General features: G+C 53.2%; 1 protein-coding gene across 1 annotated transcript in view; it reads left to right on the top strand.

The window, feature by feature from the left end:
• Nucleotides 1-21991, top strand: part of LOC100592793 (ryanodine receptor 1) — a 137751-nt gene that overhangs the window by 50375 nt on the left and 65385 nt on the right. Inside the window, exons 35-58 of the mRNA XM_030822220.1 lie at nucleotides 339-951; nucleotides 3926-4189; nucleotides 4822-5022; nucleotides 5361-5472; nucleotides 7253-7399; nucleotides 9109-9382; nucleotides 10967-11081; nucleotides 11169-11301; nucleotides 11622-11716; nucleotides 13832-13967; nucleotides 14315-14501; nucleotides 14613-14721; nucleotides 15308-15428; nucleotides 15523-15692; nucleotides 17192-17412; nucleotides 17522-17612; nucleotides 18879-19019; nucleotides 19408-19571; nucleotides 19659-19737; nucleotides 19964-20053; nucleotides 20461-20601; nucleotides 20960-21034; nucleotides 21128-21203; nucleotides 21486-21609. Coding sequence (XP_030678080.1) covers nucleotides 339-951; nucleotides 3926-4189; nucleotides 4822-5022; nucleotides 5361-5472; nucleotides 7253-7399; nucleotides 9109-9382; nucleotides 10967-11081; nucleotides 11169-11301; nucleotides 11622-11716; nucleotides 13832-13967; nucleotides 14315-14501; nucleotides 14613-14721; nucleotides 15308-15428; nucleotides 15523-15692; nucleotides 17192-17412; nucleotides 17522-17612; nucleotides 18879-19019; nucleotides 19408-19571; nucleotides 19659-19737; nucleotides 19964-20053; nucleotides 20461-20601; nucleotides 20960-21034; nucleotides 21128-21203; nucleotides 21486-21609 — 3879 coding nt within the window. The remainder of the gene's footprint in view (nucleotides 1-338; nucleotides 952-3925; nucleotides 4190-4821; nucleotides 5023-5360; nucleotides 5473-7252; nucleotides 7400-9108; nucleotides 9383-10966; nucleotides 11082-11168; nucleotides 11302-11621; nucleotides 11717-13831; nucleotides 13968-14314; nucleotides 14502-14612; nucleotides 14722-15307; nucleotides 15429-15522; nucleotides 15693-17191; nucleotides 17413-17521; nucleotides 17613-18878; nucleotides 19020-19407; nucleotides 19572-19658; nucleotides 19738-19963; nucleotides 20054-20460; nucleotides 20602-20959; nucleotides 21035-21127; nucleotides 21204-21485; nucleotides 21610-21991) is intronic.

The following is a 21991-nucleotide window of genomic DNA, read 5'->3' as shown; positions in this document are numbered from 1 at the left end:
GGGGCCCCCAGATCCCTTAGGGACTTCCAGAACCATTGAAAGACTCCTAGACCCAGCTCCACTGCCCTCACAGAACCCTAAGCTAGGAGGCCACTGGAACTCCCTGCTGCAGCCTTCGACACTCATCTAAGCACCTTTGCCTTTCTGGGATCTGTGTCTCTGTCTCCCATCTTCTCCCAGGATGGGTGAATTGATAGATGGAATGGTATGGGGTTTGAAGGAAAGACGAATGAAGAAATGGGTGGGTAATGATGAAGGAAATGGAGGAAGAGATGGTGGCTGGACGGATGCTGGAGGCTCGTTCATCTGTCCCTGTCTGTTTCCCACCTCTGCTGCAGGTGCATGGACATCCTAGAGCTGTCAGAGCGCCTGGACCTGCAGCGCTTCCACTCGCACACCCTGCGCCTCTACCGCGCTGTGTGCGCCCTGGGCAACAACCGCGTGGCGCACGCTCTGTGCAGCCACGTAGACCAGGCTCAGCTGCTGCACGCCCTGGAGGACGCGCACCTGCCAGGCCCATTGCGCGCAGGCTACTATGACCTCCTCATCAGCATCCACCTCGAAAGTGCCTGCCGCAGCCGCCGCTCCATGCTCTCTGAATACATCGTGCCCCTCACGCCTGAGACCCGCGCCATCACGCTCTTCCCTCCTGGAAGGAGCACAGAAAATGGTCACCCCCGGCATGGCCTGCCGGGAGTTGGAGTCACCACTTCGCTGAGGCCCCCGCATCATTTCTCGCCCCCCTGTTTCGTGGCCGCTCTGCCAGCTGCTGGGGCAACAGAGGCCCCAGCCCGCCTCAGCCCCGCCATCCCGCTGGAGGCCCTGCGGGACAAGGCACTGAGGATGCTGGGGGAGGCGGTGCGCGACGGTGGGCAGCACGCTCGCGACCCCGTCGGGGGCTCCGTGGAGTTCCAGTTTGTGCCTGTGCTCAAGCTCGTGTCCACCCTGCTGGTAATGGCTTCCTCCTGCTTCCGTCTGTCCCATTGTTCTCCCACATTCCCCAAACTCCAGAGATACATGCATCAATCCTCCTCTATTTATGTATCCAACCACCCATTCATTCCCTCCTCTATACCTCCATCCACCTTTCTTTTTATTATTATTATTATTTTTTTTCGAGGCGGAGTCTCACTCTGTCGCCCAGGCTGGAGTGCAGTGGCGCAATCTCAGCTCACTGCAACCTCCGCCTCCCGGGTTCAAGCAATTCTCCTGCCTCAGCCCCCGGAGTAGCGGGGACTACAGGCATGTGACACCACACCCAGCTAATATTTGTATTTTCAGTAGAGACTGCTTTCACCATGTTGGCCAGGCTGGTCTCAAACTCCTGGTGATCTGCCCCTCGTGATCTGCCCACCTTGGCCTCCCAAAGTGCTGGGATTACAGGCGTGAGCCACCGCGTCTGGCCTCCATCGACCTTTCTATGTATCCTTCCACCATCTCCCTATCCTTCATTCACCTTTCCCTCCATCTGCTCACCTGTCATCTCTTTATGTTTATTCATCTCTTCTTTCTTCCTTTTCATCTATCCAACCAACCATCATTCATCCATCCATCAATCCATCAGTCCTCCACCCGCCTTTCCATCCACCCATTCATCCTATCCATTCATGTGTATAGATCATCTTTCCATCAACAAGTCCATCTGCCTTTCTATCCTTTTGTTCTCCACCCACTCCATTCATTCATTCATGTACCCATCTATCCAAGTTTCAATCTATTTGCCCATCCATCTTTTCATTCATTCATACAGCAGTCCATCCACCATTCCATCTGTTCATCTATCTGCCTACCCATTAATGTATTAATCTATCTTTCCTTCCGTAGGTCCAATAATCATCTCCTCCCACCTATGCGTCCATCCATACCTACATCCACAGATCCATCCGTTCCTCCATTTCCCACCTACCCTTCATCCATCCATCCATCTCTCCATTCATATGTAGTACACCCATCCACCTACCCACAAATCCATTTAGCCATCCACACCCATCCATCTACCCATTCCCTATCCTTCTATCCATCCCTTGTATCACATACCCTTTTATTCATAGACCCATCTAACTATTCATTTATATATCCATCTTTTTGGTTTTGTTTGTGTGTGTGTTTGTTTTGAGACGAAGTCTTGCTCTGTCACCCAGGCCGAAGAGTGCAGTGGAGCAATCTTGGCTCACTGCAACCTCTGCTTCCCATGTTCAAGTGATTCTCCTACCTCAGCCTCCCAAGTAACTGGGATTACAGGCGCCCGCCACCATGCCCGGCTAATTTTTGTATTTTTAATAGAGATGGGGTTTCACCATGTTGACCAGGTTAATCTTGAACTCCTGGCCTCATGATCCTCCCAAAGTGCTGTCCTCATCCTCCCAAAGTGCTGGAACTATAGGCGTGAGCCACCATGTCCAGGCGAGACAGGGTCTCGCTCTGTCACCCAGGCTGGAGTGCAATGGCACAATAATGGCTTACTGTAGCCTCAACCTCCTGGGCTTAAGCAATCCTTCTACCTCAGCCTCCTGAATAGCCGGGACTACAGGTGTACACTACCATGCCCAGCTAAATTTTAAATTTTTTGTAGAGGTGGAGTCTCGCTAGTTTGCCCAAGCTGGTCTTGAACTCCTGGGCTCAAGCAATTCTCCCACCTTGGCCTCCCAGTGTTGGGATTACAGGCATGAGACACTCTGCTCAACCTAATTTTGTTTTTATTTATTATTTTTTATTTTATTTTATTTTGTAAGAGACAGGGTCATGCCCAGGCTAGAATGCGGTGGCATGACTGTAGCCTACTGCAGTTTCAAACTCCTGGGTTCAAGTGGTCATCTTGCCTCAGCCTCCCGAAGTACTGTGATTACAGGTGTAAGCCACCACACCTGGCCCCAACTTTTCGTACACAAACCTATCCAACCATGTGTCCAACCATCCCCCCTACCCTCATGGCTATTCACTAATTTATCTATTTATCCACATATTCATTTACTTCCTCATGCATCTATCAACCCACCCATCACCTACCCACCTACCTATACATCATTTATCCTTCTCTCCATCCACCCATCATCTTTTCCTCCATCATTTCCCTCATCTCCCCATCATCATCCACTTATTCATCTTTCCTTCAAACCTCTACCATTCCAACTCTCGATTCATCCAGCCAGCCATCCATCCAGTCCTCCCTCCATTCATCCATCTCTCTCTCTCCCCTGCACTCTTCTTCCCTTTCGTCTACTCCCTCTTCCATATGTTAGCATCTTTTAAACTTTATTTATTTTTTTTTTGAGACAGACTCTCCCTCTGTCATGCAGGCTGGAGTGCAGTGGCATAATATCAGCTCCCTGCAACCTCTGCCTTCCAGGTTCAAGGGATTCTCTTGCCTCAGCCTCCTGAGTAGCTGGGAATACAGGCGTGTACCACCACACCCAGCTAATTTTTTTTGTATTTTTGTAGAGACGGGGTTTCGCCATGTTGGCCAGGCTGGTCTTGAACTCCTGGCCTCAAGTGATCCGCCCGCCTTGGTCTCCCAAAGTGCTGGGATTACAGGTGTGAGCCTCGCCTCATGTGTTAGCATCTTCATTATGTTGACTGAGAGCTGGTGTATACTGGGAGCTATGCAGGCGTAGGGTGTGTCCTGGGCCAGAGGACACAGCACATGCTTAGGCTTGGGAGAAAGGACACTCACCTGTGATGGGAGAGGCACTCATATTTGGCTCTGTGGTCTGGGCTGTGTGGGTGGGACACAGGGTGTGGACCTGGGTGGATCTTAAGGAGGGTGGATGGCAAGGCGGGGGATGCCATTCCTGCTGTGGGAGAAATTGGATCAGCCAATACAGGACTGATTGGCATGTGCATGAGGGGTAGGTCTGGAAAGTGAGGCCAGGGCCTGATGATGGAGGCCTTGCAGGCCACAGTGAAGAACCGAGACTTTGTCCTGTAGGTGATGGGCATCTTTGGCGATGAGGATGTGAAACAGATCTTGAAGATGATTGAGCCTGAAGTCTTCGCTGAGGAAGAAGAGGAGGAGGAGGAGGAAGAGGATGAAGAGGAAGATGAGGAGGAGAAAGAGGAGGATGAGGAGGAAACAGCACAGGAAAAGGAAGATGAGGCAAAAGAGGAAGAGGAGGCAGCAGAAGGGGAGAAAGAAGAAGGCTTGGAGGAAGGGCTGCTCCAGATGAAGTTGCCAGAGTCTGTGAAGTTACAGGTGGGCTGCTGCTTCCTGCTTTTCGGCCTCTGTCCATCTGGGCTGGGAGACACAGGGTAGGTGGGATGTGAGCCTGGACTTCATCCTCAGGCAGTGGGGAGCTGTGGAAATGCATATGGCAGTGAGCACTGTCGACTTGGAAAGATCTCTGTTTTCCATGGAGATGAGACCATGGAGAAGGCAGTCCTTTTTGTTTGTTTTTTGAGACAGAATTTTGCTCTGTCGCCCAGGCTAGAATACAGTGATGTGATCTCAGCTCACTGTAACCTCCACCTCCTGGGTTCAAGCAATTCCCCTGCCTCAGCCTCCTGAGTAGCTGGGATCACAGGCATGCACCACGATGCCCAGCTAATTTTTTGTATTTTTAGTAGAGATGGGGTTTCGCCATGTTGACCAGGCTGGTCTCGAACTCCTGACCTCAGGTGATCCACCCGCCTCGGCCTCCCAAAGTGCTGGGATTACAGGCGTGAGCCACCGTGCCTGGTGAAGTAAGGCTTAAGGTTCCAGGCAGGAAATGATTTTGGCTGGACGTGGGCAGGGCCACGCAGAGGGGAGAGGAAGCAAGAGAAGTTTCAAGGAAGTCCTGATGGTCTCACCTCCATCTCTCCTCCCACACGGCTGTCCTTCCACAGATGTGCCACCTGCTGGAGTATTTCTGTGACCAAGAGCTGCAGCACCGTGTGGAGTCCCTGGCAGCCTTTGCGGAGCGCTATGTGGACAAGCTCCAGGCCAACCAGCGGAGCCGCTATGGCCTCCTCATAAAAGCCTTCAGCATGACCGCAGCGGAGACTGCAAGACGAACCCGCGAGTTCCGCTCCCCACCCCAGGAACAGGTCACCTGACCCCTGACGCTGGCCGCTTTTACTGTCTAAACCCCAACCTCAGCATCTCCTGACTCTGATCACTGAGGACCCTCAACCTCTAAACCCGTGCTTGACCCCTGACCCTAGTGATACATTTATCTCCTACTCGGAACAAACCTGACCTCTGAGTCACCTCAGACTGATGCTCTTTTCAAACCTCTGGCCCTAGTCTCCCAAATAGTCTTCATTAACTCACACTTCGACTCATGACCTTAGACACAGACTAACAATTGCATCTTCTATCTCTGATCTCAGAGTTCCTGCTTTGGGATCTCAGACCCTCATTCTAACCTTTGACCTTTCCCTAGATCAATATGCTATTGCAATTCAAAGATGGTACAGATGAGGAAGACTGTCCTCTCCCTGAAGAGATTCGACAGGATTTACTTGACTTTCATCAAGACCTGCTGGCACACTGTGGTAAGGAGTAGGGATCAGAGAGTCCTCCCCATGCCGACTTTCTCTTGAGATCTCTCCAGAAGTTTCCCTAAGATTTCCTGACCTTAAAACCCTCTACAGTATTGGTGCTATGTAACTATTGGTTGAATGAATGAATGAGTGAGTGAATGAATGTGTTAGTGAACAGTTAGATAACGCGTGGAACGATATGTTTATATGGGCATTTGGGTGGATGGCTATAAGCCAGATAAATGAATGGATATGTGAATTGATGGATAGAAGAAGTGGGTAAAAAATGGCTGGCTGGATAGATGGATGGATGAAGAGAAGGATGGATGGATGGTTGAGAATTGGGTGGAGAGATGGCTGGCTGGGTGGAAGGACAGATGGATGACCTCCATAGTTTCTGATGAGAAGTCTGCTGATAGTCTTATTGAGATTCCCTTACACATGATGAATTATTTTTCCTTGGCTGACTTTGAAGATTTTCTCTTTGTCTTTGCCTTTGAACAATTTAGTATGACATGTCTAGGTGTAGAGCTCTTTGAATTTATCCTATTGGAAGTTTGTTGAGTTTCTTGGCTATATAATTACTTTTTATCAAAGTTGGAATATTTTTGATAATTATTTATTCAAATACTTTTCTGCCCCTTTCCTCTTCCTCTGGGACTCTCATTATGCATATATTGGTACACTTGATGGCATCCCACAGGTCTCTAAGGCCTTCTTTCATTTTGCTTTGTTTTGTTTTGTTTTGTTTTGAGACGGTCTCACTCTGTCACCCAGCAGGAGTGCAGGGGCACAATCTTAGCTCACTGCATCCTCTGCCTCCTGGGCTCAAGCCATCCTCCTACCTCAGTCTCCCAAGTAGCTGGGAGAACAGGTGTGTGCTACCATGCCTGACTAATTTTTTAATTTTTTTATAGAGTCGGGGTTTTACCATATTGCCCAGGCTGGTCTTGAAATCCTGGGCTCAAGCAATTTGCATGCCTGGGCCTCCCAAAGTGCTGGATTACAGGTGTGAGCCACTGCACCTGGCCCATTTTTCTTCATTCTTTTACTTTTCTGTTCTTCAGGCTAGACAATCTCTATGTCCTACCTTCAAGTTCACTGACTGTTTCTCCTATCCGCTCAAATATGCTGTTGAACCCCTTCTAGTAATTTTTTATTTCAGTTATTTTATTTTTCAATTCCGGAATTTCTATATTTTAACAGTCTGCCTTTTTATTAGTATTCACTACTGGATAAGTCACTATTATCATATTTCCTTTTAATTCTTCAGACATGGTTTCCTTTAGTTCTTTGAACATATTTGCAAAATTGATTTAAAAGATAAATGTTTCATAGAATGAATAAATGAACAAATACATGAACACACAAAGAAGTAAATGAGGCCAGGGGTGGTGGCTCATACCTGTAATCCTGGCATTTTGGGAGGCTGAGGTGGGTGGATTGCTTGAGCTCAGGAGTTCAAAACCAGCCTGGGCAACATGGCAAGACCCCCATCTCTACAGAAACAGATACAAAATTAACAGGGCATGGTGGCATACACCTGTAGTCCCAGCTACTCAGGAGGCTGAGGTGGGAGGATGGCTTGAGCCTGGGAGGCAGAGGTTGCAGTGAGTTGATATCGTGCCACTGCTCTCCACTGCAACAGAGCAAGACACTGTTTAAAAAAAAAAAAAGGAAATGAGAAACTCCATGCATGCACGCACATATGCACAAATGAATAAGTGAGTGTGTGAGCAGGTGAATAAGCAAACCGATGAATGACATTTCCCCCCTTCTTGACCACTTCCAGGAATTCAGCTGGATGGAGAGGAGGAGGAACCAGAGGAAGAGACCACCCTGGGCAGCCGCCTCATGAGCCTGTTGGAGAAAGTGCGGCTGGTAAAAAAGAAGGAAGAGAAACCTGAGGAGGAGCGGCCAGCAGAGGAGAGCAAACCCCGTGAGGACTGGAGTCACTGGGGAGACGGCAGGGGTGGGGTGGGCAGCCCTATGCCTGGGGAGCCTCTGTGTCCCAAAGAGGGCATGAGGACGGATGCAAGGGAGGGGTAGATAGGCAGGAGTGAGAGGGGAAGAGTGGCGGGCAAACTGGAAGCAGGCGTGGTGGCTCACGCCTGTAATCCCAGCACTTTGGGAGGCTGAGGCGGGTGGATCACTTGAGGTCAGGCATTCGAGACCAGCCTGGCCAACATGGTGAAACCCTCTTCTCCACTAAAAATACAAAAATTAGCTGAGCGTGGTGGTGCATGCCTGTAATCCCAGCTACTTGGAGACTGAGGCACGAGAATTGCTTGAACGCAGGAGGTGGGGGTTGCAGTGAGCCCAGATTGCGCCATTGCACTCCAGCCTGGGTGACAGAGAGAGACTCTGTCTCAAAAAAAAAAAAACAAAAAACAAAGATGCATGCTGGAGGTTTGCCTCCAGAGATGGGGGCTGTAGAACGTGTGTGTTGGACCAGGGTGACACAGCCTACCAGCTTAGTGGCAAACCTCTCACCAAGGGATGGCAGCAACCCTGAACCACTGTGGCTTCCGTGGCCTTGCGGCTTCTCTTTTCTTTCTTGATGAGATGATTACCATGCTGAGGGATTAGACAAGCAGCTATCATTAATGTTGGGCCAATTGTTATTTTGCAAACTGTATATTAGCCACATCTAACAAGGACGGATTTCCCGATGTTGGTACAGGTTTTATCCCTCAACATTCAGGAAACTTTTATGGGGCCAACTATGGGGCAGGCAGTGTTACCAGGGCTGGGAAATACAGCCAAGGGGGGAAAGTCAAAGCCCCTGCCCACCAGTTTAGATTTTTTCTTTTCTTTTTTTTTTTTTTTTTTTTGAGGCAGGGTCTCGCTGTGTTGCCCAGGCTAGAGTGCAGTGGCACGATCTTGGCTCACTGCAACCTCCGCCTCCTGGGTTCAAGCAATTCTCCTGCTTCAGCCTCCGGAGTAGCTGGGATTACAGGCGTGCAGCACCATGCCTGGCTAATTTTTGTATTTTTAGTAGAGACGGGGCTTCACCATATTGGCCAGGCTGGTCTCAAACTCCTGACCTCAGGTGATCCACCTGCCTCGGCCTCCCAAAGTGCGGAGATTACGGATGTGAGCCACCGCGCCCAGCCAAATCCACAGTATTTTTATAGAACAAGTGGGATTGTGACATATGCCTTCAAAGGTGCATGGCGAAGTGCTTCTTGTCGGCTCTGGTATCTTGCAGTTGTACAGTTTATTATTCCTGTTGAAATTTTTAGGAAGCCCTTGTGGGCTGGATATTAGGGCGAACAGAACAGAGAGATTCTTGGGGGAATAGAAAAAAGTTTGCCAGGCTGGGCACAGTGGCTCACACCTATAACCCTAGCCCTTTGGGAGGCCATAGTAGGAGGATCACTTGAGCCCGGGAGTTCGAGGCCGAAGTGAGCTGTGATCGCACCACTGCACCCTAGCCTGCGCAACAGAGCAAGACACTGTCTCTAAAAGAAAAAAAGGAAAACAATCTGCTAGAATCTGCCTGCTCCCAGCAGGTGGAGGGCGGGGGTGGTAGTAACTGGGAAAACTTCTGGAACAGGGGGCCCCTTCCACATTGTTCTGGTCCAAGGCCCCGTGTGCCGACCTGCCCTGCATGGTGCTCCAAGCCTTGCGTTGTCTCCTTCCCAGGGTCCTTGCAGGAGCTGGTGTCCCACATGGTGGTGCGCTGGGCCCAAGAGGACTTCGTGCAGAGCCCAGAGCTGGTGCGGGCCATGTTCAGCCTCCTGCACCGGCAGTACGACGGGCTGGGTGAGCTGCTGCGTGCCCTGCCGCGGGCGTACACCATCTCGCCGTCCTCCGTGGAAGACACCATGAGCCTGCTCGAGTGCCTCGGCCAGATCCGCTCGCTGCTCATCGTGCAGATGGGCCCCCAGGAGGAGAACCTCATGATCCAGAGCATCGGGTGAGACACCGCCCTGCCCCCTTACTTTGCACATCCCCTTGGGTAATGAATGCCCTCAGGATACAATAACATTCCCTTCCCCAACTTCTGGCCCATCCTCTGGGTGATCTCAGTCTCTCGGTGGCTAGCTCACCTCCTGGGTAATGTCTCCTTCCCTTACCTCTCCACCTTCAGTGGTAGCAGCTCCGCTTGCTGTGTGACTCTCAGCAGGACATTCCCCACCCCACCCCCCACCTTTTTTGTTTTTGTGAGACTGAGTCTCACTCTGTCACCCAGGCTGGAGTGCAATGGCGCAATCTCGGCTCACTGCAACCTCCGCCTCCCAGGTTCAAGCAATTCTCCTGTCTCAGCCTCCCAAGTAGCTGGGATTACAGGCACGCACCACCATGCCTGGCTAATTTTTTATATTTAGTAGAGACAGGGTTTCACCATGTTGATCAGACTAGTCTTGAACTCCTAACCTCAGGTGATCCACCCGCCTCGGCCTCCCAAAGTGCTGGGATTAGAGACGTGAGCCACCACGCCTGGCTGAGGTTTACCCTTTTTGAGCTTCAGTTTCCTCATCTGTAAAACCGGGGAGAGCCAAGCCTACTCTGAAGGGTTGTGCTGTGGCTTCAGTGAGCTCATGAGAATAATAATAATTATGGTAGCAGTACTGAGCACTCAGTGTCAAATATCTCATTCACACAGTAAACATTTATTAAGCATCTACTTCATGCCAGGCATTTCTAGGTGTTTTTGAGACAGGGTGTCACTCTGTTGCCCAGGCTAGAGTGCAGTGGCCCAATCATAGCTCACTGCAGCCTCAACTTCCTGGGCTCAAGCTATCCTTCTGCCTCAGCCTCCTGAGTAGCTGGGACTACAGACACATACCACCACGACCAGCTAATTTGTAAATTTTTTTGTAGAGGCAGGGTCTTGCTATGTTGCCCAGGCTGGTCTTGGACTCAAGTGATCCTCCTGCCTCGGCCTCCCAAAGGGCTGGAATTACAAGGCGTAAGCCACCGTGCTGGGACAACATTTGACAAAGGGCAACATGGCAAAGATCTCTGCCCTAGAGGAGCCTGCCTTGGGTGCATGCCTCAGTCTCCTTATGAGGGAAACAGGGACCCTTCCTCCCACAGTGACTGTAGGAATTTTTATTTTTTTATTTTTTGAGATGGAGTCTTGCTCTGTTGCCAAGCCTGGAGTGCGCAATGTCTGCTCACTGCAACCTCCGCCTACCAGGTTCAAGCGATTCTCCCACCTCAGCCTCCTGCGTAGCTGGGATTATGGGTATGCGCCACCACGCCTGCTAATTTTTGTATTTTTAGTAGAAATGGGGTTTCACCATGTTGGCCAGGCTGATCTCGAACTCCTGACCTCAAGTGATCCTCCAGCTTCGGCCTCCCAAAGTGCTGGGATTACACGCCTGAGCCACTGCGCCTGGCCGGCTGTAGGAATTGAGTGAGTTCAGATCTGTAAAGGGGGTGGTGCTAGGCACAGAGTGAGAGGGTCAAGAATGCCAACTGCTATCAGAGTGGTGGCTATGGCCCTCTCCGGACTTGGGTCCTTGGTGACCCCGCACACTCTGCCCATGCACAGGAACATCATGAACAACAAAGTCTTCTACCAACACCCGAACCTGATGAGGGCACTGGGCATGCACGAGACGGTCATGGAGGTCATGGTCAACGTCCTCGGGGGTGGCGAGTCCAAGGTAAGGGCCCAGGCCGGCCCTGGGGAGCTCAGGGGAGGCAGCCACAGAGGGCAGGTCCTGACCACCGGCCCACCCTGCCTGTCCCAGGAGATCCGCTTCCCCAAGATGGTGACAAGCTGCTGCCGCTTTCTCTGCTATTTCTGCCGCATCAGCCGGCAGAACCAGCGCTCCATGTTTGACCACCTGAGCTACCTGCTGGAGAACAGTGGCATCGGCCTGGGTGAGAACCCCCGAGCCCAGGGCCTGTCCCCCAGAACCCACTCCTGGCACCCCGTCCAGGCCTGCCCCACTTTCCACCAGCTCACTGTCATTCAACAAACACTCCCTCTCAACTGTGGCTCTGGCCCTGTAATGAGTAATGCTGGGGACACAATAGTGACCCCAATAGTGATAGCCCAGAGTGGTCAGAGCTTGGATGAGGGAAGTACAGACCAGAGGAGGCACCGGATCCAGGCTGGAAAAAGGGTGGTCAGGGAGGGCTTCCCAGAGGAGGTGAGACAAGCAGGAGTGAGATGTTCTCCCCACCTCTCGCCCCTGCAGGCATGCAGGGCTCCACGCCCCTGGACGTGGCTGCAGCCTCCGTCATTGACAACAATGAGCTGGCCTTGGCATTGCAGGAGCAGGACCTGGAAAAGGTGTGGAGGGCAGGGCTGGGCCCCAGGCCTAAGAGAGGAAATCAGGCCGCTACCCGGCTGCTTGGGACACCTGCTGATTCCGAACTCATTCTGGGGGGCAATTCTGGATGGTCCAGTGCCCAACCAGAAGGAGACTAATTTGCAGGGAGAGAACCGCACCCAGTTGCTCATTCATGGGATGCTTCCTGGCTGTGGGCAGGTCCACACTCCATGCTTCCTGTCTGGGGGCAGGTCTGCAGTCTACGCTTCCGGGCTGGGGGCGGATCTGCAGTCTACACTTCCGGGCTGGGGGCGGATCCACACGCTTCTCTTCCGGGTGGGGGCAGATCCACAGTCTAGGCTTCCAGCTAGGTGGCCTTGGCACATTTCTTGGCTCTCTGAGCTTCCACTTCTGTGTACAGTGGTGAAATGCGTGGGCTCCAGAGTTCAGCAACTTTGCTTCTGCTCCCCTGGCTCCCTGGCTATGTGGCCTTGGATAAGTGACTTAGACTCTCCAGACTCCTGTTGCCTCATCTGTACAATGAATGTAGTCATAGAAACGACTTCATGGAATCATTCTGAGGATTAAATGAGTTAATCCAGAAAAGTGTTTGTAAAGGGGCCGTTAGTAACGTTAGCTGCTGTTATATTATCATTCAACAAATATGTAGTGTTCACTTACCATATGCAAAGCAGTAGCAATATGACAGTCAAAAATTCCTGTCCAGCCAGGCAAAGTGGCTTACGTCTGCAGTCCCAGCACTTTGGGAGGCTGAGGCAGGAGGATCACTTAAGCTCAGGAGTTTAAGACCAGCCTGGACAATATAGGGAGACCTTGTCTCTACAAAAAATACAAAAATTAGGTGGGTGTAGTGGCACGTAACTGTAGTCCCAGCTACTCAGGAGGCTAAGGTGGGAGGATTTGATAGAGCCTGCGAGGCTGAGGCTGCAGTGAGCTATGATCGTACCACTGCACTTCACCTGAGGGACAGAGCGAGACCCCTTAAAAAAAAAAAAGTGGCCAGAGAAAACCTCATTGAGAAAGTGACATTTGTGTAAAGCTCTGAAGGAAGGTGACAGGTCAGGTGGCCATCATGGGGAAGAGCATTCTAGGCAGCGGGAACAGCCAGTGCAAAGGCCCTGAGGCAGGAGCAAACCTCATAAGTTGGAGGAACAGCAGAGAGACAGCTGTGGCTGGAGCAGAGGCAGTGAGGGTGAGGGCAGGAGGTGACAGATGGGTCATATGGCATCTTATCGGTCACAACAAGGGCTCTGGCTTTTACCCTGAGTGAGAGGAGGCCAGGATTCTGGGCAGAGGAGGGAAGTGACCTGACTCAGGTGTTCATAGGGTCCCTCTGGCTGTGTGTGGGGAACAGATCGAGGAGCAGGCAGAAGGACAGGAGCACAGGGAAGAGGCTCGTGTCATGGTCCAGGTGGGAGACGAGGGTGGACAGAACCGCTACAGGAAAGGGGTCTGGATCCAGGCCCAAAGAGAAGATTCTTGGATCTCATGCAAGAAAGAATTCAGGGCGACTCCACAGAGTAAAGTGAAAGCAAGTTTATTAGGAAAGTAAAGGAATAAAAGAATAGCTCATCCATAGACAGAGCAGCCCCAAGGGCTGCTGGTTGCTCATTTTTATGTTATTTCTTGATGATATGCTAAACAAGGGGTGGATTATTCATGCCTCCCCTTTCTAGACCATGTAGGGTAACTTCCTGACGTTGCCATGACATTTGTAAACTGTCATGGCGCTGGTGGGAGTGCAGCAGTGAGGACGACCAGAGGTCACTCTCGTTGCCATCTTGGTTTTGGTGGGTTTTGGCCAGCTTCTTTACTGCAACCTGTTTTATCAGCAAGGACTTTATGACCTGTATCTTGTGCCAACCTTCTATCTCATTCTGTGACTTAGAATGCCTTAACCGTCTGGGAATGCAGCCCAGTAGGTCTCAAGCTCTTGTTCAAGATGGAGTTGCTCTAGTTTACAGGCCTCTGATAGGACCAGAGCTAATTGGGCAAGGGATCAGAGCTGAACCGGACTGAGGAGCCACAGGGAAGTGCAGGGTAGGGCGGAGGGCTGAGCCCCAGGAGGAAGGTGACATGGGTCTGGTGTCTGACTGAGCCCCTTCTGCCCCCAGGTTGTGTCCTACCTGGCAGGCTGTGGCCTCCAGAGCTGCCCCATGCTTGTGGCCAAAGGGTACCCAGACATTGGCTGGAACCCCTGTGGTGGAGAGCGCTACCTGGACTTCCTGCGCTTCGCTGTCTTCGTCAACGGTGAGGAGGGGGTGGCAGTGGCTGAGCGGGAAGTATGGAGTCACTGGTCACACACCTCCCTCAAGATGACTGCTCGCACCCTGAGCCACAGTTGGGGTCCAGGCAGGAATCCCTTCCAGCAGGCCTGGGGCTGGCAGGGGCCTGTGTTACCCCTGGAGGTGTTGGGTCCTGCGGCTGGCAGTGTTGGATCCTGGGGCTGGCGGGAGCCTGGTGTTACCCCTACAGGTGTTGGGTCCTGGGGCTGGCAGGGGCCTGGCGTTACCTCTGGAGGTGTTGGGTCCTGGGGCTGCATGGAGAGGTCTCTGATGGTGGCTCATGAGACCGGCTTTCCCCACGTGGGTGGCCAGGCGAGAGCGTGGAGGAGAATGCCAATGTGGTGGTGCGGCTGCTCATCCGGAAGCCTGAGTGCTTCGGACCCGCCCTGCGGGGTGAGGGTGGCTCAGGGCTGCTGGCTGCCATCGAAGAGGCCATCCGCATCTCCGAGGACCCTGCGAGGGATGGCCCAGGCATCCGCAGGGACCGGCGGCGTGAGCAGTGAGTCTCCCGGCCCCCTCCTCAATAGGGCAACGTGCCCTCCCTGGCTCCTGGCTGCCTCCCCCACCCCGGCCCCTGGCTGCCTCCCCAACCCACCCACCTTCCCTGCAGCTTCGGTGAGGAACCGCCTGAAGAAAACCGGGTGCACCTGGGACACGCCATCATGTCCTTCTATGCCGCCTTGATCGACCTGCTCGGACGCTGTGCGCCAGAGATGCATGTGAGACCCTGAGCCAGGGCAGGATGGGAAGGGAGGGCAGGCACAGCCGCCTTGAACGCCCCATGCAGGCACTTGGTGACACGGAGTGAGCTCGCATACGTGGGTGGTCCTGGACTAGCAATGTTGGGGACACAACAGTGACGAAGACAGCCCCAGGGCCTGGTCTCACAGAGCTCCCAGTCCAGTGGGGGAGACAGACAGTGACACCCAGAGTGGTCAGAGCTGGGATGGGGGAGCACAGGAAGAGGGGTCGGGGCTGGGTTGGCGGGGCACATGGAGAGGACTCAGGATGGGGATGGGGGACACAGGGAGAGGGGTCAGGATGGGGATGGGGTCACAGGGATAGGGGTTGGGGCCAGGATGAGGGGTTGCAGGGAGAGGGGTCAGGATGAGGTTGGGGAGAACGAGAGAGGTTGGGACTGGGGTGGGGGGGCACAGGCAGAGGAGCAAGGGCTGGAAACTCTAGACAGCCTCCTGAGAAAGAGGCCTGCTCTACCCTCCTGTGTGGTAAGGGAGGGAGCAGAGCAGTCACTGAGTGGGGCACCAGCACCTGATGAGTGCCCCTCTCCCTCCCTCCATTCCCCAGCTAATCCAAGCCGGCAAGGGTGAGGCCCTGCGGATCCGCGCCATCCTCCGCTCCCTTGTGCCCTTGGAGGACCTCGTGGGCATCATCAGCCTCCCACTGCAGATTCCCACCCTGGGCAAAGGTGCGGAGGGGATGGAACTTGGCAAAGGAGTGATGCTGGGGAGGGAGCCGCTGGGTCCGCAGAGCATCCCTGAACCTGCCCTCCTTGCCTGCAGACGGGGCTCTGGTGCAGCCAAAGATGTCCGCATCCTTCGTCCCGGACCACAAGGCATCCATGGTCCTCTTCCTGGACCGTGTGTATGGCATCGAGAACCAGGACTTCTTGCTGCACGTGCTGGACGTGGGGTTCCTGCCCGACATGAGGGCAGCCGCCTCGCTGGACACGGTGAGCAGCCCCGCCCAGCCTGGCCACCCTCCCCACCTCCACAGAGGGACAGGAGATGGGTCACGGTAGAGCAGCAGCAGCTGCTTTTGTTTTTCTTGGGATTGTGGACATATCATGATCCCCAATACCATCATCAAGATAGAAAATGAAAACCAAGAAACATTGAATTCCGATGAAGGATGAGTAGGAATTTCCACGACCTCTAGTTATAAGAAATCATCATTTGAGGCCAGGCACGGTGACTCGCGCCTGTAATGCCAGCACTTTGGGGGGCCGAGGCGAGCAGATCACAAGGTCAGGAGTTCGAGACCAGCCTGACCAACATGGTGAAACCACGTCTCTACTAAAAATACAAAAATTAGCCAGGTATGGTGGCGCACGCTTGTAATCCCAGCTACTCAGGAGGCTGAGGCAGGAGAATCACTTGAACCGGGGAGGCAGAGGTTGCAGTGAGCCGAGATCATGCCGCTGCACTCCAGCCTGGCAACGGAGCGAGACTCCGTCTCAAAAAAAAAGAATTTTTTTCGCAGTGTTGGTTTGGCACTGTGGACACACAGAACTCTGTGCAGGAACAGCAGTAACAGAAGGGTGACAGGGCAAGGAAGAAGAGCACTGAGAAGTGACCACCGATTTAGCAAAGTCAAGGTCACTGGAAACGGGGATGAGCAGTTTCAGCAGTGGACAGAAGCCTTCTGAGAGAGGGTTTAAGAGAGCCTGGGGCTGCGCATGGTGGCTCACCCCTGTAATAACTTTGGGAGGCCGAGGCGGGCGGGTCACTTGAAGCCAGGATTTCGAGACCAGCCTGGGCAACATGGAGAGATCCTGTCTCTACAAAAAAAATTAAATATGAGCTGGGCATGGTGGTGCACACCTGTAGTCCCCTCTACTAGAGAGGCTGAGGTGGGAGAATCACTTGAGGGACAGACATTGAGGCTGCAGTGAACCGTGATTACACCGCTGCATTCCAGTCTGGGCGACAGAGCGAGACCTTATCTCAAAAAAAAGAAAAATAAATTAGCCAGGCATGGAGGTGCGTCCCTGTAGTCCTACCTACTAGGGAGGCTGAGGCAGGAGGATCACTTGAGCCCAGGAATTCGAGGCTGCAGGGAGCTATGATTGCACCACTGCACTCCAGCCTGGGCGACAGAGACCCCTGTCTCTAACAGATGAAAAAGAATGTATTACAGGAAGAAAGGTGAGGGTTAGAGAGGAGATAAGCGTGCAGACCACCGATATTTACAGAAGAGCCAAATCTGTAATGGGGTTCATTAATTTCATCGACCAGTTGTGTGTGTTTGAAATTTTGCATAATCCAAAGTAATAAGTGGTGGGGTGGGGGCTGTGGGCAAAGGGTGGGAGGAGGGTGGTAGAGAGTGGGAAGAGCAGGTTTTGGGGGAGTGATCAGAAGCTTGGATCCTTTGGCCAGAGTCGCTCAGGACAGGTGCCAGAGCAGCCCCAGGGGTATGCAGCGGGCCTGATGTCCTCACCCTGCGCCCTAGGCCACTTTCAGCACCACCGAGATGGCGCTGGCGCTGAACCGCTACCTGTGCCTGGCCGTGCTGCCGCTCATCACCAAGTGTGCGCCGCTCTTTGCGGGCACAGAACACCGCGCCATCATGGTGGACTCTATGCTGCATACTGTGTACCGCCTGTCTCGGGGTCGTTCGCTCACCAAGGCGCAACGCGACGTCATCGAGGACTGCCTCATGGCGCTTTGCAGGTGGGGCGGGGCAGGCCTCAGAGCGGGGCGGGGGTAGATGCAGGGGTGGGGCCGCAGAACGGGTCTGGACGGTGGGGGAAGTCCCACCATCCTGTGCACGGTCTCGCAGGTATATTCGCCCGTCGATGCTGCAGCACCTGCTGCGACGCCTGGTGTTCGACGTGCCCATCCTCAACGAGTTCGCCAAGATGCCACTCAAGGTGAGGGCAAGCGCTCTTCAGCATCTAGTTTCCAGGCCGCACCCACTGGTTTGCTCTTCTCTCCGACCGCGGGGCTCATTTGTGTCGGCACTGCCCAGCCCAATTAACCTGCACTAGTTAGGGCGGCGTCCCCATAGAAATCTCTTAGCATCCTTATTTGCATACTAGGATTCCCAGAACATTCACTTTGCTTCATTGATGCCTCTAGCATTCCCTAATTAGCATTTAATTTGCTTAACAGTGAGCCAGCCCCCGCTTCAATTAGCATATATTTGCATGGAGCACACCACTTTCCCTAATTAGCATGTTTATTTGCATGCCTGGACCACCAGACTTCCACTATTCAAATGAGTGCATTTATTTGAATAAACATTACCACAGCTATTCTGAATATTTGCACACTGTCTTTCTTATTTTTTCATTTGCATGCTAATTTGCATAAAGAGATACCCCAACTCAGATATCTTGACTATTTTGCATAATACATCAAAATCAGCTCCGATTTCAAATTTGCATTTTAGCCAGGGGCGGTGGCTCACGCCTGTAATCCCGGCACTTTGGGAGGCCGAGGTGGGCAGATCACTTGAGGTCAGGAGTTCGAGACCAGCCTGGCCAACATGGCGAAACCCCATCTCTACTAAAAATACAAAAATGAGCCAGGCATAGTGGAGCACGCCTGTAACCCCAGCTACTCTGGAGGCTGAGGCTGGAGAATTGCTTGAACCTGGGAGGCGGAGGTTGCAGTGAGCCGAGATCGTGCCACTGCACTCCAGCCTGGCGGACAGAGTGAGACTCCACCTCAAAAAAAAAAAAAATAAAAATAAATAAATAAATAAATTTGCATTTTGGATAGTGGAGACCCTCTTCCCAATTACCATATATTTGCATGGGGTGCAGCCTTTGTTTCTACTTGGTATGTTAATTTGCATAAGCACAGATTGCTGCATCCATATGCCCATTTACTCACTACATACCCATGGATTAATATTAGCACGCTTATTTGTGTAAAGCAATACCAGACACAACCAGCTCTAGTTTAATGCCCATTTTAACTCTAAATTAAGACTGCTAAATTTGCATACTAAGCTGTCTAGGACCACTCCTCAATAAACATCATTTCTTCCCTTATTAGCATATCATTTGCATAATCCACACCTCCTTTATAATTTAAAAGCACTGGCATGCCTGTGTCTCTCTGGGCCTTCATCTGCCTGCCATTCGCTGGTGCCCCCCTCATTTGTGTGTCCCCCTCTTGTTCCCACCCAGCTCCTCACCAACCACTATGAGCGCTGTTGGAAGTACTACTGCCTACCCACAGGCTGGGCCAACTTCGGGGTCACCTCGGAGGAGGAGCTGCACCTCACGCGGAAACTCTTCTGGGGCATCTTTGACTCTCTGGCCCATAAGGTCCGGGCAGCAGGGAGCCCCAAAATGGCCTATGTGGAGGGTTTGGGGCCCAAAATTGGGGGTCCAGAGTAAAATCCCCCAATTTTGAGGGGTTCAAGGAGGAGAAGGTTCTGCATGTTTGGATCTAGGAGGATCTATGGGTTGAGGCTTCAATTTGGAGGTTATGAAAGAGGGGGTGGACCTCTAGTTTGGGAGCTTGGAGAGGGCAATATGGCGATGATCTGAGCATACAGTTGGGACTGAGATTTGGGTTTCAAGGAGAGGGACCATAATTCAGGTTTGGGGGTTCAGGGAGGAGGGCTGATGATTGCAATGTGTGAATTTGAGGTCCTGGGGGTCAGTAAGGCTTATAGTGACCTCCTACCCCTGCTCTACCTGGCTTTCCCAGAAATACGACCCGGAGCTTTACCGCATGGCCATGCCTTGTCTGTGCGCCATTGCCGGGGCTCTGCCCCCCGACTATGTGGATGCCTCATACTCATCTAAGGCAGAGAAAAAGGCCACAGTGGATGCTGAAGGCAACTTTGATCCCCGGCCTGTGGAGACCCTCAAGTGAGGCCTGGGGGCTGGGAGACAGGAAGATTTCAGGGGTGGAGGGAACCCCAGCTCCAACATCTGCTAACCTTGTGCCCCCAACAGTGTGATCATCCCGGAGAAGCTGGACTCCTTCATTAACAAGTTTGCGGAGTACACACACGAGAAGTGGGCCTTCGACAAGGTTAGCCTCAGGGTCCTCCTATCCAAGAAACCCTCAAGACCCCAGCTTTCCCCCCAACCCGGTTCTTCCCTGAGGCCCCAGATCTCCCTGAGACCCCCCAGCCTTCCCTAAGACCCTTAACTTGTTCTGGGACCCCCTAGGATTCTCTGTCCTCAGCTCCTCCAGGGTCCCCCCGTGTGTCCCCAACTGCTGCCTCCCCCTCACCCTGCCTCCCCTCCATCTCTAGATCCAGAACAACTGGTCCTATGGAGAGAACATAGACGAGGAGCTGAAGACCCACCCCATGCTCAGGCCCTACAAGACCTTTTCAGAGAAGGTGACCAGGCCTTGGGGCCCAGCATTGGGGGTCAAAATGAAACTCCCAAATTTGAGGATTCGGGGAGGAGTGAGGCAGGTTCACATGTTTGCATCTAGGTGGATCTGTGGGTTAGGTCTCCCCATTCATGGACTTTGCCTTCTCTCAAACTTGGTAGAGTGGGTAGAGACTCCGAGAGAGTGGGTTTGATTCCTTGGCTGTAGTAAGACTTCTCGGAGACTCGAGTGTCTAATGGGATAAGGAGATTGGGTTTGGGAGGCTCTATTACAGAGCAGGTAAGAGACTTGAGTTGGAATCCAGACTGGACCATTGCCTAGCCACATGGTCAGGGTTTTCTCCTGTGGGGTCCTTCCTCTACCCCTCTCTTATCCCATTCCACCAACTCCCCACCCTCCTGTCCACCCCAGGACAAAGAGATTTACCGCTGGCCCATCAAGGAGTCCCTGAAGGCCATGATTGCCTGGGAATGGACGATAGAGAAGGCCAGGGAGGGTGAGGAGGAGAAGACGGAAAAGAAAAAAACGCGGAAGATATCACAAAGTGCCCAGGTGAAGGCGGGGCCCGGGTGGAGGGCAGAGGCATTGGGTGGGGGGAGGGTCTAGAACAAGGGGCATGGCCAGACAGGGAAGGGATGGAGAGGAGAGGGGCCCAGGGAGGTAGGTGGGGCAAGAAGGGTGCAGAAACCTGAGATCTGGGAAAGGAGAGGGCAGGGGTCTGAAGAACTGCAAAGGGCAGAGGAGAGAAGGATGGGGTGGTTTAGAGACAGGGCCTTAAGGAGAGGACACGGGGTCTTGAGCCAGGGGAGGGCGGAGGGGGTAGAATGGACTAGTGGGGCCTGGGGAGGGGCTGGCCTGGGCTTCCTGCTAGCCCATCAGCCCACCTCCCATCTTCCCCTTGTCCTCTCAGACCTACGATCCTCGAGAAGGCTACAACCCTCAGCCCCCCGATCTTAGCGCTGTTACCCTGTCCCGGGAGCTGCAGGTGAGAGCGCTGATCCTTTTGGGGGGACATGGAGTGTCTTTGCGGGGGCTGGCATCCTCTGAATCTAGCCCTTGACTCTGCATCCACTCCCAGGCCATGGCAGAACAACTGGCAGAAAATTACCACAACACGTGGGGACGGAAGAAGAAGCAGGAGCTGGAAGCCAAAGGTGAGGACGCCATGCTACCCCCACGCGACCCCCGTGGATTCACCGTGTGGTTTTGCTGATTGCCTTCATGCCCCTGAAACTCGGTTTCTCCATCTGTAGATGGGAATAAACAGCGTTTACCACCGTGGGGTAATGAGATGAGCACCAGCAAGCAATGTTTCCGTTATTCGTATCTTCATCTTTATTACCATAATTACGCATGCCGGGCACTGCAGGAACCACTTCAGTGAGAGTGGCCCGGCTCTTCCCCAGAGCCCTGATTTCTGGTCTTTGCCTCCCCAGGCGGTGGGACCCACCCCCTGCTGGTCCCCTACGACACGCTCACGGCCAAGGAGAAGGCACGAGATCGAGAGAAGGCCCAGGAGCTGCTGAAATTCCTGCAGATGAATGGCTACGCGGTTACAAGGCACGCGGGTTGGGGCACCCTCGGAAAAGCAGCAGGCGGAACCCACCCGGCAAAGGCTGGGAGGGGCGGGGCCGGAGAGGGGTGGAACCGACAGGAGCAGGGCCTGGGGAGCAAAGATGGAACCAGAGGGGAGGAGCTAAGGGAGTGGGGCCTGGACACAGAGGCGGGGCCAGATAGGGAGGAGTTCGAAATGGGCGGGGCTTAAGAAGCACAGGCGGGACCAGAGAGGAGAGGAGGAAGGGAAGGGCGGGGCCCAGGGAGCAGAGGCGGGGCCAGAGAGTGGAGGAGACTGAGAGGGGCAGGGACCGGTGATTGGAGGAGGGACCAAAGAGGAGAGAAGGCTGAAAAGGGTGGGGCCCGGGGAACAGAGGTGGGGCCAAAG

This window comes from Nomascus leucogenys, chromosome 11 (assembly GCF_006542625.1).
Source record: "Nomascus leucogenys isolate Asia chromosome 11, Asia_NLE_v1, whole genome shotgun sequence".
Taxonomy (NCBI): domain Eukaryota; kingdom Metazoa; phylum Chordata; class Mammalia; order Primates; family Hylobatidae; genus Nomascus; species Nomascus leucogenys.
This window is presented reverse-complemented; position numbering and strand designations above follow the sequence as displayed.